Source organism: Hyla sarda, unplaced genomic scaffold (genome assembly GCF_029499605.1).
Source record: "Hyla sarda isolate aHylSar1 unplaced genomic scaffold, aHylSar1.hap1 scaffold_714, whole genome shotgun sequence".
In the NCBI taxonomy this organism is placed as follows: domain Eukaryota; kingdom Metazoa; phylum Chordata; class Amphibia; order Anura; family Hylidae; genus Hyla; species Hyla sarda.
Genome location: NW_026610734.1, coordinates 1 through 20,000, shown reverse-complemented (window position 1 = coordinate 20,000; position 20,000 = coordinate 1). Strand labels below are relative to the sequence as shown.

The 20,000-nt window shown below is 49.1% G+C and overlaps 2 protein-coding genes across 2 annotated transcripts in view; one reads left to right on the top strand and one right to left on the bottom strand.

Annotated features, from left to right (window-relative positions):
* Positions 1-8,416, top strand: part of ARSG (arylsulfatase G) — a 44,371-nt gene extending 35,955 nt beyond the window's left edge. The window contains exons 9-11 of the mRNA XM_056554424.1: positions 5,168-5,288; positions 6,357-6,447; positions 8,106-8,416. Coding sequence (XP_056410399.1) covers positions 5,168-5,288; positions 6,357-6,447; positions 8,106-8,398 — 505 coding nt within the window. The 3' untranslated portion in view covers positions 8,399-8,416. The remainder of the gene's footprint in view (positions 1-5,167; positions 5,289-6,356; positions 6,448-8,105) is intronic.
* WIPI1 (WD repeat domain, phosphoinositide interacting 1) lies at positions 8,411-19,908 on the bottom strand. Its single transcript, XM_056554425.1, has 11 exons — positions 19,738-19,908; positions 19,560-19,656; positions 19,108-19,205; positions 18,911-19,003; positions 18,774-18,844; positions 17,039-17,146; positions 10,090-10,251; positions 9,907-10,014; positions 9,500-9,606; positions 9,327-9,427; positions 8,411-8,599 (listed from the first exon to the last, which is right to left on the bottom strand). Exons 1-11 carry the CDS (start codon positions 19,822-19,824, stop codon positions 8,558-8,560), a joined length of 1,074 nt encoding a protein of 357 aa, XP_056410400.1. The 5' UTR covers positions 19,825-19,908; the 3' UTR covers positions 8,411-8,557.
* Positions 19,909-20,000: the final 92 nt, after the last annotated feature.

Sequence of the window (20,000 nt, the reverse complement as noted above, 5' to 3'; positions counted from 1 at the left end):
ATTATACCTTGTGTAATGTCTCATGTGATTATATATATATATATTATACCTTGTGTAATGTCTCATGTGATATATATATATATTATACCTTGTGTAATGTCTCATGTGATGTGATGTGATATATATATATATATATATATATATATATATATATATATATTATACCTTGTGTAATGTCTCATGTGATTATATATTTATACCCTGTGTAATGTCTCATGTGATATATATATATATTATACCTTGTGTAATGTCTCATGTGATGTGATGTGATATATATATATATATATATATATATATATATATTATACCTTGTGTAATGTCTCATGTGATTATATATTTATACCCTGTGTAATGTCTCATGTGATATATATATATATATATATATCACATGAGACATTACACAGGGTATAAATATATAATCACATGAGACATTACACAAGGTATAATATATATATATATATATCACATCACATGAGACATTACACAAGGTATAATATATATATATATCACATGAGACATTACACAAGGTATAATATATATATATATATATATCACATCACATGAGACATTACACAAGGTATAATATATATATATATATCACATCACATGAGACATTACACAAGGTATAATATATATATATATCACATGAGACATTGCACAAGGTATAATATATATATAATCACATGAGACATTACACAAGGTATAATATATATATATATATATATATATATATATTATATAATCACATGAGACATTACACAAGGTATAATATATATATATATATATATAATATATATATAATCACATGAGACATTACACAAGGTATAATATATATATATATCACATGAGACATTGCACAAGGTATAATATATATATATAATCACATGAGACATTACACAAGGTATAATATATATATATATATATCACATCACATGAGACATTACACAAGGTATAATATATATATATATATATATATATATATATCACATGAGACATTACACAAGGTATAATATATAATCACATGAGACATTACACAAGGTATAATATATATATATATATATATATATATATATATATATATATATATATATATCACATCACATGAGACATTACACAAGGTATAATATATATATCACATCACATGAGACATTACACAAGGTATAATATATATATATATATATATATATATATATATCACATCACATGAGACATTACACAAGGTATAATATATATATATATATATCACATCACATGAGACATTACACAAGGTATAATATATATATATATCACATCACATGAGACATTACACAAGGTATAATATATATATATATAATCACATGAGACATTACACAAGGTATAATATATATATAATCACATGAGACATTACACAAGGTATAATATATATATATCACATGAGACATTACACAAGGTATAATATGTATATATATCACATGAGACATTACACAAGGTATAATATATATATATATATCACATGAGACATTACACAAGGTATAATATATATATCACATGAGACATTACACAAGGTATAATATATATATATTCACATGAGACATTACACAAGGTATAATATATATATATATATATATATATATATATATAATCACATGAGACATTACACAAGGTATAATATATATATATATCACATGAGACATTACACAAGGTATAATATATATATATATATATCACATGAGACATTACACAAGGTATAATATATATATATATATATATTCACATGAGACATTACACAAGGTATAATATATATATATTCACATGAGACATTACACAAGGTATAATATATATATATATATATATATATATAATCACATGAGACATTACACAACGTATAATATATATATATATCACATGAGACATTGCACAAGGTATAATATATATATATATTCACATGAGACATTACACAAGGTATAATATATATATATTCACATGAGACATTACACAAGGTATAATATATATATATTCACATGAGACATTACACAAGGTATAATATATATATATTCACATGAGACATTACACAAGGTATAATATATATATATAATCACATGAGACATTACACAAGGTATAATATATATATATATATAATCACATGAGACATTACACAAGGTATAATATATATATATAATCACATGAGACATTACACAAGGTATAATATATATATATAATCACATGAGACATTACACAAGGTATAATATATATATATAATCACATGAGACATTACACAAGGTATAATATATATATATATATAATCACATGAGACATTACACAAGGTATAATATATATATATATATCACATGAGACATTACACAAGGTATAATATATATATATATAATCACATGAGACATTACACAAGGTATAATATATATATATATAATCACATGAGACATTACACAAGGTATCATATATATATATAATCACATGAGACATTACACAAGGTATAATATATATATATATATATATATATATATATATAATCACATGAGACATTACACAAGGTATAATATATATATATATATAATCACATGAGACATTACACAAGGTATAATATATATATATAATCACATGAGACATTACACAAGGTATAATATATAATCACATGAGACATTACACAAGGTATAATATATATATCACATGAGACATTGCACAAGGTATAATATATATATATTCACATGAGACATTACACAAGGTATAATATATATATATATATATATATATATATATAATCACATGAGACATTACACAAGGTATAATATATATATATATATATATATATATATATATAATCACATGAGACATTACACAAGGTATAATATATATATATATATATATATATATAATCACATGAGACATTACACAAGGTATAATATATATATATATATATATATATAATCACATGACACATTACACAAGGTATAATATATATATAATCACATGAGACATTACACAAGGTATAATATATATATATATATATCACATGAGACATTACACAAGGTATAATATATATATATATAATCACATGAGACATTACACAAGGTATAATATATATATATATATCACATGAGACATTGCACAAGGTATAATATATATATATATATCACATGAGACATTACACAAGGTATAATATATATATATATATCACATGAGACATTACACAAGGTATAATATATATATATATCACATGAGACATTGCACAAGGTATAATATATATATATATCACATGAGACATTACACAAGGTATAATATATATATATATCACATGAGACATTACACAAGGTATAATATATATATATATCACATGAGACATTACACAAGGTATAATATATATATATATATTCACATGAGACATCACACAAGGTATAATATATATATATATATATATATATATATATATATAATCACATGAGACATTACATAAGGTATAATAAATATATAATTATAATATATATACTCATTTCTATTTATTGATTGGGTGTTCAGGGCTCTGCCTGTCAGATCTGTTTCTTTTTATTCTTCTTTTCTCTTTGCTCTGTTCCCCTTTGTCTTTACCAAGTACTTTAAGTGCACGTGGGTGAAATGACTGACCCTCCTGATCCCCTGCTGTCTGCTTTGTGCAGGGACCATATAATACACCGTTCCATGTCATAGCGCAGGCCTGAGCCTCACTCCCCGGAGTGACTGCTTTAGTGTAAGCACGGAGCAGTTGGCCAGGGGGTGAGGAGCTGTCGCGCACTTCTCAGGGTTATTACTCAGGAATGAGACTCATGGACGACCGTAACACCTGACAGGAGTTCAGCGCCCACAGGCCCAGGAAGGATCTAAAGGTCTTAGTGATTTGGATGATGAACTTTGCACCATAACAAATATCACTCTCCATGTGATCAGGGACACGTAACCACCATGATAAGAGGCGGGTTCACTGACTCCTCCTCTGGTGGGGAAGGTACAGCTAGGAACTGACACCGGCTGGGGGGAGGGGGGGGGGGTTGGGTGCTGGTGTTTTTCTAGATGTACTTATCACACAAGTCACTTAAAGGGGTACTCCAATTTTGAAAAACGTATCCTGCGTTCTCCTGCTCCGACTCACCTTGCACACGGAGTGGGGGACGAATCACCATGCATGCATTAGGAGACCCCCTGCGATCAGACACTTGTGCCCAATCCTTTTGATAGGGGGTACATTTTTCTATACCGGAGTACCCCTTTAAAATGTCAAAAGATGTTTTTTGTGGAATTTTCTCAGTAAATCCTTTTTTCAATCCATCATGTTGTTCTGGTGCATAAGTATGAGCTGCAATGTGCTGGTGCCTGCCACGCACACAGGCGGCGAGAGGGCTCCGTCTGCCGCGCACACAGGCGGCGAGAGGGCTCCGCCTGCCGCGCACACAGGCGGCGAGAGGGCTCCGCCTGCCGCGCACACAGGCGGCGAGAGGGCTCCGCCTGCCGCGCACACAGGCGGCGAGAGGGCTCCGCCTGCCGCGCACACAGGCGGCGAGAGGGCTCCGCCTGCCGCGCACACAGGCGGCGAGAGGGCTCCGCCTGCCGCGCACACAGGCGGCGAGAGGGCTCCGCCTGCCGCGCACACAGGCGGCGAGAGGGCTCCGCCTGCCGCGCACACAGGCGGCGAGAGGGCTCCGCCTGCTACGCACACGCAGTGAGAGGGCTCCATCATCCACCAAAACAGACCCCAGGGCAGTACTTAGACGATGGGGCTCACAGCTGGTTATGGCGATTGGATAATGGGGACCACGGCTGGTCATGGTGATTAAACGATTGGGGCCACGGCTGGTCATGGTGACTGGACGATGGGGGCCACTGCTGGTCATGGTGACAGGACGATGGGGGCCACAGCTGGTTTTGGTGACTGGACAATCGGGGCCATGGCTGGTCATGGTGACTGGACGATGGGGGCCACGGCTGGTCATGGTGACAGGACGATGGGGGCCACGGCTGGTTTTGGTGACTGGACAATTGGGGCCATGGCTGGTCATGGTGACTGGACGATGGGGGCCACGGCTGGTCATGGTGACTGGACGATGGGGGCCACTGCTGGTCATGGTGACTGGACAATCGGGGCCATGGCTGGTCATGGTGATTTGCATTTTATTCACTCTGATTTCTTTGCCTTTCCCCATAGTACTCTGGACATTTTCCCCACACTAGTGACACTGGCACATGGCACACTACCTGCCAATCGGCGCTTTGATGGAAAGGACATCTCTGAGATCCTGCGTGGGAGCCCACAGGAGACACAGAGGGTAAGTGGCAGCACATCTGACCTCCAGGACAATCAGATCTGCCAGGGAGAGAATGTCCCATGGTGCATTGTGAATGTTCTGTTACCAGCGCTTCTCTTTGTAGGCGCCGTGTTAATGGCCACCATGTTGTCTCCAGATGGAGTGTCAGCTCTTTGGTCACCTGAATGTGCTTCAGTCTCTTGCAGTCACTTCAGACACTTTCTTTGGATTTCCTTACTAAGCAGAATAATATCGGGGTGAAAGGTCACAGAACATTGTGAAATATCAGGGCTGGACCACAAGGGGAGATCAAAACCTGTGCAGAGTAAAAGTGGAGCAGTTGCCTCTTACCTTTCAGAGACATATTTAATATTAGACAAGCGCTACTTTGCTTGGGTTTTGATAAATCTTCCCCGATTTTCATAAGGCTGAAAAAAGACAAGTTCAACTTCACCCTAGATCCCTATTGTTTCCCTACGGGACGCCAGTTGCCCCATACTAGGGGAAAATTCCTTCCTGACCCCATTATGGACTCAGAATAAATCCCTGGATGAACCTTCTGTCCCTATAAATCTAGAATCCATAACCTGTATTGTTATCTCCAGAAATGTATCCAGACCCCTCCCCCTGGACTCTTTTACAGAGTTCCCCATAACCACCTCCTCCGGCAGAGAGTTCTGTAGTCTCACTGCTCTTACAGTAAAGAACCCCGTCTGTGCTGGTGTAGAAACCTTCTTTCCTCTAGACGTAGGACACCCCCTACATACAGTTCATCATGGAGAGATTTCTGCCCCCGATATATTTTATAGCTATTAGGTCGCCCCCTAAGACTTCTTTTTCTAAACTCAATGGCCCAGATTTAATCAGACTGTCTGAGAAAACGGGGAGAGATTTTCCTACAACAACCAATCAAAGCTCAGCTTTCACTTTACCAAAGCTCGTTAGCTGAGCTGTGATTGGTCACTATGGGAAAAATCTCTCCACTTTCTCTCTCACAGTTTGATAAATCTGGGCCAATAACCCTAACACGGGTCATCAGGGAGCTGACGGCCATTATAATAGAGAATTAATATTTCTTTCCTCCATTAGATCATGTTTCACCCCAACAGTGGAGCAGGTGGAAGAATTGGGGACTTGGAGGCCATAAGATGGGGACCCTACAAGGCCTTCTACACCACAGGTACATCACTCAGCGGCCAGTGACACGTGAGGAGACGTGGCAGGGGCCGAGGGGGGGGGGTATACAGTGACACGTGAGGAGACGTGGCAGGGGCCGAGGGGGGGAGGTATACAGTGACACGTGAGGCGACGTGGCAGGGGCCGAGGGGGGTATACAGTGACACGTGAGGAGACGTGGCAGGGGCCGAGGGGGGGGTATACAGTGACACGTGAGGAGACGTGGCAGGGGCCGAGGGGGGGTATACAGTGACACGTGAGGAGACGTGGCAGGGGCCGAGGGGGGGGGGGTATACAGTGACACGTGAGGAGACGTGGCAGGGGCCGAGGGGGGGGGTATACAGTGACACGTGAGGAGACGTGGCAGGGGCCGAGGGGGGGGAGGTATACAGTGACACGTGAGGCGACGTGGCAGGGGCCGAGGGGGGTATACAGTGACACGTGAGGAGACGTGGCAGGGGCCGAGGGGGGGGGTATACAGTGACACGTGAGGAGACGTGGCAGGGGCCGAGGGGGGGGGTATACAGTGACAAGTGAGGAGACGTGGCAGGGGCCGAGGGGGGGGGTATACAGTGACACATGAGGAGACGTGGCAGGGGCCGAGGGGGGGGGGGTATACAGTGACACATGAGGAGACGTGGCAGGGGCCGAGGGGGGTATACAGTGACACGTGAGGAGACGTGGCAGGGGCCGAGGGGGGGGGGTATACAGTGACACGTGAGGATACGTGGCAGGGGCCGAGGGGGGGGTATACAGTAACACGTGAGGAGACGTGGCAGGGGCCGAGGGGGGGTATACAGTGACACGTGAGGAGACGTGGCAGGGGCCGAGGGGGGGGTATACAGTGAAACGTGAGGAGACGTGGCAGGGAACGAAGGGGGTATACAGTGACGAGATGTGGCAGAGGCCGAGGGGGGGGGGGTATACAGTGACACGTGAGGAGACGTGGCAGGGGCCGAGGGGGGGTATACAGTGACGTGAGGAGACGTGGCAGGGGCCGAGGGGGTATACAGTGACACGTGAGGAGACGTGGCAGGGGCCGAGGGGGGGTATACAGTGACACGTGAGGAGACGTGGCAGGGGCCGAGGGGGGGGGTATACAGTGACACGTGAGGAGACGTGGCAGGGGCCGAGGGGGGGTATACAGTGACACGTGAGGAGACGTGGCAGGGGCCGAGGGGGGGGTATACAGTGACACGTGAGGAGACGTGGCAGGGGCCGAGGGGGGGGTATACAGTGAAACGTGAGGAGACGTGGCAGGGGCCGAGGGGGGGTATACAGTGAAACGTGAGGAGACGTGGCAGGGAACAAAGGGGGTATACAGTGACGAGATGTGGCAGAGGCCGAGGGGGGGGGGGGGGTATACAGTGACACGTGAGGAGACGTGGCAGGGGCCGAGGGGGGGGGTATACAGTGACACGTGAGGAGACGTGGCAGGGGCCGAGGGGGTATACAGTGACACGTGAGGAGACGTGGCAGGGGCCGAGGGGGTATACAGTGACACGTGAGGAGACGTGGCAGGGGCCGAGGGGGGGTATACAGTGACACGTGAGGAGACGTGGCAGGGGCCGAGGGGGGGTATACAGTGACACGTCTCCCTCATTACTCTATTACTTCCATCATGTCCCCCTTCCCTATTGTAATATCCCTTCCCTTTGACAGGTGGTGCTCTGGCTTGTGATGGGAGCAGTGGACGTCCCCAATCCCATGATCCTCCGCTGCTTTTTCACTTGTCTGAGGACCCTCAGGAGGAGACGCCGCTGGCCCGGGGCAGTGAGGAGTACGAGTGGCTGCTTCCTCTCATCTCACAGGCAATGGCCGATCTTCACCATGACATCTGCACAGACAACGTTTCCACAGCCAACTATGTCCAGGATCCATCAGCCGCCCCCTGCTGTAACCCGAGGCTCAGTACCTGCCGCTGTGAAGGGGCCACATCCACCGACCGACAGTGACCACCACAAGACTCATCATTTGCAGAGTTTAATATCTGACACAGTTGTGTAAAATAATATAATAATACAGAATCCATTGTTAAAAGGAGTTGACCTATCACAGCCCTGTCAGAACACCCATCCTCCAGCGCATGCGCACTCTCGCTTTTTGGCATCTGGTCACGACCAGTCGTCTTTTTGACCTCCGCGGCACAAACTTATCTACCAAAATCAAAACAGAAGCACCTTATTCTCCAGTGTGCAGGGTGCACCATCCAAAAGAGCAGTGAACATAGGAATAGCCTGGCTGCCATCACAACCCTGTCTGCACCAGTCAGACAACGTGCGCTGAAACATGGCGGCCAGGGGAAAACACTGGAGAGTAAAGTACAGACCACATCAGTGTCACCGAACATAAGGGGCCAAGTCTGGAACGACATGTATAGGTAAGGATCGTCGAGACGCACTGGTCCCCCCGGAACGTTATATAGATAATGTTAAGGACACTGGGGTAATAGAGGAGGTAACACCCCGACTTTACATCAGTGTGTTTAAGTATTACCCCGCCCTGATATACGGAATAATAAGGGCAGAATATACAGCCGTCCAGCATGTGGTCCCCAGGACACTCCGTCCAGATGTTGGATATTAGGGGGTCTCAAGCTCCCATGTGCAGCAACAGTGAGACAGTGTCCACTACTGTCCAGGCTAAGGAACTACAAGCCTCAGTCCGGCCATGCTGATAGTTGTAGTTCCTCCCATCTATTATCAGAAGATCCCACATGGATATGTTACAGGGTTAGCAGGAGCCATCACACTGATATCTACAAGGCACCGCTCCTTCATAGAGACCCAATAAACTAGCTGCTGCACTAAGGGTTAAACCAAACCTCATCTGTACTGGAATGTAAAGGGTTACTGCCCCTGCTCAGGGGCCATGGATGCTCACAGGGGGAAACTCTCTCTCATCATCCAGTTGCACCGGACCCACAGCAAACTCGTGTTCTGGAAGCAGCTCTCCATGCAGGGCTCCTCCGTCCTCCGAGTACCCTGAGGAGCAAAGAGCTGGTGTTAGAGCGGGTGAGGGGAACACCGCAGGCCATGCCCCCATGGGGCTCTCACCTGTCACTGTAGATGTAGAGGGGGCCCCGCTCGGCTTGGCCACAGTAGCCGCGTAAGACACAGGCAGAGAAGTCTCCACAGGACCGTCCCCACCGGCGCCCAGGAGGCTACAAGAAGAAGATGCACACACAATGTTATATGGCAGCCTATAGGCAAAGGGGAGGAGCCTAACCACTACCTGCACTGCATGTGCCAAGGAGGAGCTTCCAAACCCCTCCCTATATCGCATGTTCCAAAGAGGAGGAGCCTTCCAACCATTCCTGACACTGCATGTGCCAAGGAGGAGGAGCCCCACAATTATTCTGGGCACCCCACTTTACCATGGCTCCTGAGCACCCTCTACCCTTTCTACATCTGTATGCCCTGCTGGGTCTGTGGGGTTGGCACTGCCCTCGGCCTCTGGTTACCTGTGTTTCCTTATGAGGACGCACTCGCCACCATCTTGTGGGTCCAGGTTATAGATGTAGAGGTGGCCGCTGGAGGAGGAGACCAGGAGCCGCGGGAGTTTCTGGATCCTGGAACCAGAGCAGTTTATCAGTATCGGGCACCAGGGAAGCCATGTCCAGCACTTCACAGGTTAATGCACTTACGTCACCAGAGTACAAGCATTCTTGTGTCCTGAGAAGCTGAGGCGCACGGTGGCGAAGGCGCGGTCCTGGTTCATCATGTCTGACACCTGGGCAGGGAGGTAGGTAGAGGCGGCCATGAACATCTTGCCCACATAGCCGCTCCAGGAAGAGTTTTCTTCAGATCTAGGGAACAATATCATAGATCAGCCAGACCGCCACCTGCTGGTAACCACTGGGAGCGCAGAGTAATGGCGTATCAGTGGAAAGATATAGCGCCATCTACTGGTAACCAAGAGGAAGCGCACAGCAGCTGATCAAACCCCGGGCAAAAGACAATAGGACCCCACAACACAAGAGCGGCCCGGACCGAGGCTGTGAAGGTCCTTAAAGGGCATCACCTCCCAGGTCACATGACTAAAGATACAGATCCCAGGCAGCTTCTAACCTTAGTAACTGTGATCTCTCCAATACCCTGTGGTCTCCTCTAGTAACTGTGATCTCTACAATACTGCCCCCTGTGGTCTCCTCTAGTAACTGTGATCTCTACAATACTGCCCCCTGTGGTCTCCTCTAGTAACTGTGATCTCTCCAATACTGCCCCCTGTGGTCTCCTCTAGTAACTGTGATCTCTACAATACTGTCCCCTGTGGTCTCCTCTAGTAACTGTGACCTCTACAATACTGCCCCCTGTGGTCTCCTCTAGTAACTGTGATCTCTACAATACTGCCCCCTGTGGTCTCCTCTAGTAACTGATCTCTACAATACTGCCCCCTGTGGTCTCCTCTAGTAACTGTGATCTCTACAATACTGCCCCCTGTGGTCTCCTCTAGTAACTGTGACCCCTCCAATACTGCCCCCTGTGGTCTCCTCTAGTAACTGTGACCCCTCCAATACTGCCCCCTGTGGTCTCCTCTAGTAACTGTGATCTCTACAATACTGCCCCCTGTGGTCTCCTCTAGTAACTGTGATCTCTCCAATACTGCCCCCTGTGGTCTCCTCTAGTAACTGTGATCTCTACAATACTGCCCCCTGTGGTCTCCTCTAGTAACTGATCTCTACAATACTGCCCCCTGTGGTCTCCTCTAGTAACTGTGATCTCTACAATACTGCCCCCTGTGGTCTCCTCTAGTAACTGTGACCTCTACAATACTGCCCCCTGTGGTCTCCTCTAGTAACTGTGACCTCTACAATACTGCCCCCCTGTGGTCTCCTCTAGTAACTGTGACCTCTACAATACTGCCCCCTGTGGTCTCCACTAGTAACTGTGACCTCTACAATACTGCCCCCTGTGGTCTCCTCTAGTAACTGTGATCTCTACAATACTGCCCCCTGTGGTCTCCTCTAGTAACTGTGATCTCCAATACTGCCCCCTGTGGTCTCCTCTAGTAACTGTGATCTCTACAATACTGCCCCCTGTGGTCTCCTCTAGTAACTGTGACCTCAACAATACTGCCCCCTGTGGTCTCCTCTAGTAACTGTGACCTCTACAATACTGCCCCCTGTGGTCTCCTCTAGTAACTGTGACCTCTACAATACTGCCCCCTGTGGTCTCCTCTAGTAACTGATCTCTACAATACTGCCCCGTGGTCTCCTCTAGTAACTGTGATCTCTACAATACTGCCCCCTGTGGTCTCCACTAGTAACTGATCTCTACAATACTGCCCCCTGTGGTCTCCTCTAGTAACTGTGATCTCTCCAATACTGCCCCCTGTGGTCTCCACTAGTAACTGTGATCTCTACAATACTGCCCCCTGTGGTCTCCTCTAGTAACTGATCTCTACAATACTGCCCCCTGTGGTCTCCTCTAGTAACTGTGACCTCTACAATACTGCCCCCTGTGGTCTCCTCTAGTAACTGTGATCTCCACAATACTGCCCCCTGTGGTCTCCTCTAGTAACTGTGATCTCCACAATACTGCCCCCTGTGGTCTCCTCTAGTAACTGTGATCTCCACAATACTGCCCCCTGTGGTCTCCTCTAGTAACTGTGATCTCCACAATACTGCCCCCTGTGGTCTCCACTAGTAACTGTGATCTCTACAATACTGCCCCCTGTGGTCTCCTCTAGTAACTGTGATCTCCACAATACTGCCCCCTGTGGTCTCCTCTAGTAACTGTGACCTCTACAATACTGCCCCCTGTGGTCTCCTCTAGTAACTGTGACCTCTACAATACTGCCCCCTGTGGTCTCCTCTAGTAACTGTGACCTCTACAATACTGCCCCCTGTGGTCTCCTCTAGTAACTGTGATCTCCACAATACTGCCCCCTGTGGTCTCCTCTAGTAACTGTGACCTCTACAATACTGCCCCCTGTGGTCTCCTCTAGTAACTGTGACCTCTACAATACTGCCCCCTGTGGTCTCCTCTAGTAACTGTGACCTCTACAATACTGCCCCCTGTGGTCTCCTCTAGTAACTGTGATCTCTCCAATACTGCCCCCTGTGGTCTCCTCTAGTAACTGTGATCTCTACAATACTGCCCCCTGTGGTCTCCTCTAGTAACTGTGACCTCTACAATACTGCCCCCTGTGGTCTCCTCTAGTAACTGTGATCTCTACAATACTGCCCCCTGTGGTCTCCTCTAGTAACTGTGACCTCTACAATACTGCCCCCTGTGGTCTCCTCTAGTAACTGTGACCTCTACAATACTGCCCCCTGTGGTCTCCTCTAGTAACTGTGATCTCCACAATACTGCCCCCTGTGGTCTCCTCTAGTAACTGTGACCTCTACAATACTGCCCCCTGTGGTCTCCTCTAGTAACTGTGATCTCTACAATACTGCCCCCTGTGGTCTCCTCTAGTAACTGTGACCTCTACAATACTGCCCCCTGTGGTCTCCTCTAGTAACTGTGACCTCTACAATACTGCCCCCTGTGGTCTCCTCTAGTAACTGTGATCTCTACAATACTGCCCCCTGTGGTCTCCTCTAGTAACTGTGACCTCTACAATACTGCCCCCTGTGGTCTCCTCTAGTAACTGTGACCTCTACAATACTGCCCCCTGTGGTCTCCTCTAGTAACTGTGACCTCTACAATACTGCCCCCTGTGGTCTCCTCTAGTAACTGTGACCTCTACAATACTGCCCCCTGTGGTCTCCTCTAGTAACTGTGACCTCTACAATACTGCCCCCTGTGGTCTCCTCTAGTAACTGTGACCTCTACAATACTGCCCCCTGTGGTCTCCTCTAGTAACTGTGACCTCTACAATACCCTGTGGTCTCCTCTAGTAACTGTGATCTCTACAATACTGCCCCCTGTGGTCTCCTCTAGTAACTGTGACCTCTACAATACTGCCCCCCTGTGGTCTCCTCTAGTAACTGTGATCTCTACAATACTGCCCCCTGTGGTCTCCTCTAGTAACTGTGATCTCTACAATACTGCCCCCTGTGGTCTCCTCTAGTAACTGTGATCTCTCCAATACTGCCCCCTGTGGTCTCCTCTAGTAACTGTGACCTCTACAATACTGCCCCCTGTGGTCTCCTCTAGTAACTGTGACCTCTACAATACTGCCCCCTGTGGTCTCCTCTAGTAACTGTGATCTCTACAATACTGCCCCCTGTGGTCTCCTCTAGTAACTGTGACCTCTACAATACTGCCCCCTGTGGTCTCCTCTAGTAACTGTGACCTCTACAATACTGCCCCCTGTGGTCTCCTCTAGTAACTGTGATCTCTACAATACTGCCCCCTGTGGTCTCCTCTAGTAACTGTGATCTCTACAATACTGCCCCCTGTGGTCTCCTCTAGTAACTGTGATCTCTACAATACTGCCCCCCTGTGGTCTCCTCTAGTAACTGTGATCTCTACAATACTGCCCCCTGTGGTCTCCTCTAGTAACTGTGATCTCTACAATACTGCCCCCTGTGGTCTCCTCTAGTAACTGTGATCTCTACAATACTGCCCCCTGTGGTCTCCTCTAGTAACTGTGACCTCTACAATACTGCCCCCTGTGGTCTCCTCTAGTAACTGTGACCTCTACAATACTGCCCCCTGTGGTCTCCTCTAGTAACTGTGACCTCTACAATACTGCCCCCCTGTGGTCTCCTCTAGTAACTGTGACCTCTACAATACTGCCCCCTGTGGTCTCCACTAGTAACTGATCTCTACAATACTGCCCCCTGTGGTCTCCTCTAGTAACTGACCTCTACAATACTGCCCCCCTGTGGTCTCCTCTAGTAACTGTGACCTCTACAATACTGCCCCCTGTGGTCTCCTCTAGTAACTGTGATCTCTACAATACTGTCCCCTGTGGTCTCCTCTAGTAACTGTGACCTCTACAATACCCTGTGGTCTCCTCTAGTAACTGTGATCTCTACAATACTGCCCCCTGTGGTCTCCTCTAGTAACTGTGACCTCTACAATACCCTGTGGTCTCCTCTAGTAACTGTGACCTCTACAATACTGCCCCCCTGTGGTCTCCTCTAGTAACTGTGACCTCTACAATACTGCCCCCTGTGGTCTCCACTAGTAACTGATCTCTACAATACTGCCCCCTGTGGTCTCCTCTAGTAACTGACCTCTACAATACTGCCCCCCTGTGGTCTCCTCTAGTAACTGTGACCTCTACAATACTGCCCCCTGTGGTCTCCTCTAGTAACTGTGATCTCTACAATACTGTCCCCTGTGGTCTCCTCTAGTAACTGTGACCTCTACAATACCCTGTGGTCTCCTCTAGTAACTGTGACCTCTACAATACTGCCCCCCTGTGGTCTCCTCTAGTAACTGTGATCTCTACAATACTGCCCCCTGTGGTCTCCTCTAGTAACTGTGACCTCTACAATACTGCCCCCTGTGGTCTCCTCTAGTAACTGTGATCTCTACAATACTGCCCCCTGTGGTCTCCTCTAGTAACTGTGATCTCTACAATACTGCCCCCTGTGGTCTCCTCTAGTAACTGTGATCTCTCCAATACTGCCCCCTGTGGTCTCCTCTAGTAACTGTGACCTCTACAATACTGCCCCCTGTGGTCTCCTCTAGTAACTGTGACCTCTACAATACTGCCCCCTGTGGTCTCCTCTAGTAACTGTGACCTCTACAATACTGCCCCCTGTGGTCTCCTCTAGTAACTGTGACCTCTACAATACTGCCCCCTGTGGTCTCCTCTAGTAACTGTGACCTCTACAATACTGCCCCCTGTGGTCTCCTCTAGTAACTGTGACCTCTACAATACTGCCCCCTGTGGTCTCCTCTAGTAACTGTGACCTCTACAATACCCTGTGGTCTCCTCTAGTAACTGTGATCTCTACAATACTGCCCCCTGTGGTCTCCTCTAGTAACTGTGACCTCTACAATACTGCCCCCCTGTGGTCTCCTCTAGTAACTGTGATCTCTACAATACTGCCCCCTGTGGTCTCCTCTAGTAACTGTGATCTCTACAATACTGCCCCCTGTGGTCTCCTCTAGTAACTGTGATCTCTCCAATACTGCCCCCTGTGGTCTCCTCTAGTAACTGTGACCTCTACAATACTGCCCCCTGTGGTCTCCTCTAGTAACTGTGACCTCTACAATACTGCCCCCTGTGGTCTCCTCTAGTAACTGTGACCTCTACAATACTGCCCCCTGTGGTCTCCTCTAGTAACTGTGATCTCTACAATACTGCCCCCTGTGGTCTCCTCTAGTAACTGTGACCTCTACAATACTGCCCCCTGTGGTCTCCTCTAGTAACTGTGATCTCTACAATACTGCCCCCTGTGGTCTCCTCTAGTAACTGTGATCTCTACAATACTGCCCCCTGTGGTCTCCTCTAGTAACTGTGACCTCTACAATACTGCCCCCTGTGGTCTCCTCTAGTAACTGTGATCTCTACAATACTGCCCCCTGTGGTCTCCTCTAGTAACTGTGATCTCTACAATACTGCCCCCTGTGGTCTCCTCTAGTAACTGATCTCTACAATACTGCCCCCTGTGGTCTCCTCTAGTAACTGTGATCTCTACAATACTGCCCCCTGTGGTCTCCTCTAGTAACTGTGATCTCTACAATACTGCCCCCTGTGGTCTCCTCTAGTAACTGTGACCTCTACAATACTGCCCCCTGTGGTCTCCTCTAGTAACTGTGACCTCTACAATACTGCCCCCTGTGGTCTCCTCTAGTAACTGTGACCTCTACAATACTGCCCCCCTGTGGTCTCCTCTAGTAACTGTGACCTCTACAATACTGCCCCCTGTGGTCTCCACTAGTAACTGATCTCTACAATACTGCCCCCTGTGGTCTCCTCTAGTAACTGACCTCTACAATACTGCCCCCCTGTGGTCTCCTCTAGTAACTGTGACCTCTACAATACTGCCCCCTGTGGTCTCCTCTAGTAACTGTGATCTCTACAATACTGTCCCCTGTGGTCTCCTCTAGTAACTGTGACCTCTACAATACCCTGTGGTCTCCTCTAGTAACTGTGATCTCTACAATACTGCCCCCTGTGGTCTCCTCTAGTAACTGTGACCTCTACAATACTGCCCCCCCTGTGGTCTCCTCTAGTAACTGTGATCTCTACAATACTGCCCCCTGTGGTCTCCTCTAGTAACTGTGACCTCTACAATACTGCCCCCTGTGGTCTCCTCTAGTAACTGTGATCTCTACAATACTGCCCCCTGTGGTCTCCTCTAGTAACTGTGATCTCTACAATACTGCCCCCTGTGGTCTCCTCTAGTAACTGTGATCTCTACAATACTGCCCCCTGTGGTCTCCTCTAGTAACTGTGATCTCTCCAATACTGCCCCCTGTGGTCTCCTCTAGTAACTGTGACCTCTACAATACTGCCCCCTGTGGTCTCCTCTAGTAACTGTGACCTCTACAATACTGCCCCCTGTGGTCTCCTCTAGTAACTGTGACCTCTACAATACTGCCCCCTGTGGTCTGGAGAGAGAGGACAGGATCAATGATTACATTTTAAGTAAATCTTGACATGCAGTTATCTCATATATGAGGGGTACAGCACCCAGACTCCTGTGGGGTGACCAGTCGGCTTTGTGTTGCCCCTCTCACCTTTCTGGTATATGTTCCAGTTTGAAGACGTGCACAGTCTCAGTGTTGCTGGACACACAAAGGAACTGAGCATCCATACTGAATACCAGGGAGCTAATGTTCACGTACCTGCAGAGCAGATGAGAGATTAAAGTCATGTCCTGCCGCCCCCAGAGCACTAAACACAACAACCCCCCCCCCCCCCAAGAGCGCTCGCCTCCTTCCCCCCCCCCCCCCCCCCCAAGAGCACACGCCTCCTCCACCCCCACCCCCCAAGAGCGCACACCTCCACCTCCTCCCCCCCCCCAAGAGCGCACACCTCCTCCTCCTCCCCCCCCCACCCCCAAGAGCGCTCACCTCCCCCCCCACCCCCAAGAGCGCTCACCCTCCTTCCCCCCCCCAAGAGCGCTCACCTCCTCTCCCCCCCCAAGAGCGCTCACCTCCTCCTCCCCAACCCCCCCCCCCCCAAGAGCGCTCGCCTCCTCCCCCCCCCCCACAAGAGCGCACGCCTACTCCTCCTCCCCTCCCCACCCCCAAGAGCGCTCACCTCCTCCCCCCCCCCCCAAGAGCACACGCCTCTTCCTCCTCCCCCCCACCCCCAAGAGCGCTCACCTCCTTCCCCCCCCCCCAAGAGCACACGCCTCTTCCTCCTCCCCCCCACCCCCAAGAGCGCTCACCTCCTCCTCCCCTTCCCCCAAGAGCGCTCACCTCCTCCTCCCCCCCCCCCCCAAGAGTGCTCACCTCCTCCTCCCCCCCCCCCCCAAGAGCGCTCACCTCCTCCCCCCCCCCAAGAGCGCTCACCTCCTCCTCCCCCCCCCACCAAGAGCGCTCACCTCCTCCTCCCCCCCCCACCAAGAGCGCTCACCTCCTCCTCCCCCCCCCCCCCAAGAGCGCTCGCCCCCCCCCACAAGAGCGCACGCCTACTCCTCCTCCCCCCCACCCCCAAGAGCGCTCACCTCCTCCCCCCCCCCCCAAGAGCACACGCCTCCTCCACCCCCCCCCAAGGGCGCACGCCTCTTCCTCCTCCCCACCCCCAAGAGCGCTCACCTCCTCCCCCCCCCCCCAAGAGCGCACGCCTCCTCCTCCTCCCCCCCACCCCCAAGAGCGCTCACCTCCTCCCCCCCCCCCCAAGAGCGCTCGCCTCCTCCCCCCACACAAGAGCGCACGCTTACTCCTCCTCTCCCCCCCCCCCCCCAAGAGTGCACGCCGCCTCCTCCTCCTCCCCCCCCAAGAGCGCTCACCTCCTCCCCCCCCCAATAGCGCACGCCTCCTCCCCCCCAAGAGCGCACGCCTCCTCCTCCCCCCACCCCCAAGAGCGCTCACCTCCTCCCCCCAAGAGCGCATGCCTCCTCCTCCTCCCCCCCCACCCCCAAGAGCGCACGCCTCCCCCCCCCAAGAGCGCACACCTCTTCCTCCTCCCCCCCCCCCCCCCCAAGAGCGCTCACCTCCTCCCCCCCCCAAGAGCGCACGCCTCCTCCGCCCTCCCCCACCCCCAGAGTGCTCACCTCCTCCCCCCCCCCCCCAAGAGCGCACGCCTCCTCCTCCCCCCCCCCCCCAAGAGCGCACGCCTCCTCCTCCTCCTCCCCCCCTCCACACCCAAAGCGCACGCCCCCCACACCCAGAGCACAAGGTGCCCATTATAGTGTGTGTGTCTTATGGGTCCACTTATAGGTGTATTGCAGGCTCTGGAGTCAGCACCCGGAGTGTGCCCCTCACAGCTGGCAGGGGGCGCTATTTATATCAATGTGCGTCTCACCTCTTCATTCCTCTCCTGAACTCATAAAGTCTCTGCCCCTCAGGGATGGAGAAGACCCGGATCACGGTGCCCTGTAATGAGAAGTGGGGTCAGCCGGCACAGGTCACCCGCTCACCGCCCTTCTGCCCCTCACTCACCTTCTCTGATGCACTCGCCAGTTTTGTCCCTGTGGAGGTGAAAGCAATGGCAGCGAGGGGGCTGTCGTGGGCCGGGATTGTGGACTCTATTTTCTGTACAGAAACACAGAACATCAGCATCGGCCCCACCCACTGCGCCACCGATGACCTCACCAGCCTCAGGCAATGTATGAGGTCATTACCCTGCACCTACTCACCAGGATGTTGGCATCGTACACCATGATCTCACCCATAGAGGCGCTGCCGGGGTACGCCAGGAAGGAGTTGGAATGGTTAATAGAAAGAGCGCAAAGACCTAAATGGGGAAAGACAAGAATATGATCAACGCAAGGGGCTCAGCCGCAGGGTCTTACCTTCCAGTGTCCCTCACCTCCGCCCCCCCCCCCCCCCGTCTATGTTGCCCCCCCCCGTCTATGTTGCCCCCTAGTCTGTGTTTCCCCCACCGTTTCTCTCTAGCGCATTGGGGCGCACTTGTGGCTCTGGGGACACGATAATTTGTTTTTGGAGAAAAGTGATTATCAGACACAAGAGCACAAGGCGGAATGCGATGACAGGGAATCCTCCCCAATCCTTTCAGTCACTTGGGCCCCTCCCCTCCGTGACTGGGGCCCCTCCCTCCTGTCCGTCAGTGACTGTGGCCCCTCATTACCGGTGGGATTTCGGGGGGTGTCCAGCAGAGTTCTCAGCAGCTTCATGTCCTTGATATTGTGGATGTAGACAGACTCCTCCAGACACACCACCAGCCTCTAGAACACATAGTACAGCCTGTCAGTAAGCCCCACCCCTTTCAGGACTTTCCGGTGAGTAAGCCCCTCCCCCTTATATACCTGCCGGTTCAGTCGGATGGACAGGATGTTCCCGGAGTAGTTGTAGTTGCAGATTTCTGTCCCCTTCTTGAAGTGAAAAACATTCATCTGCCGCGGCTTCGAGCGACTGACAACGACCACGAGACTGCTGGAGAAGAGGCGCTCCACTATGTACACGTCCGAGAGGTCACCTGCCCCAGAGAGGTACAGAGGAGACATGAGAGACCCCAGAGAGGTAGGGGGGAGGGCAAGAGAGAGACAACAGAGGGGGGGGGGGGCAAGAG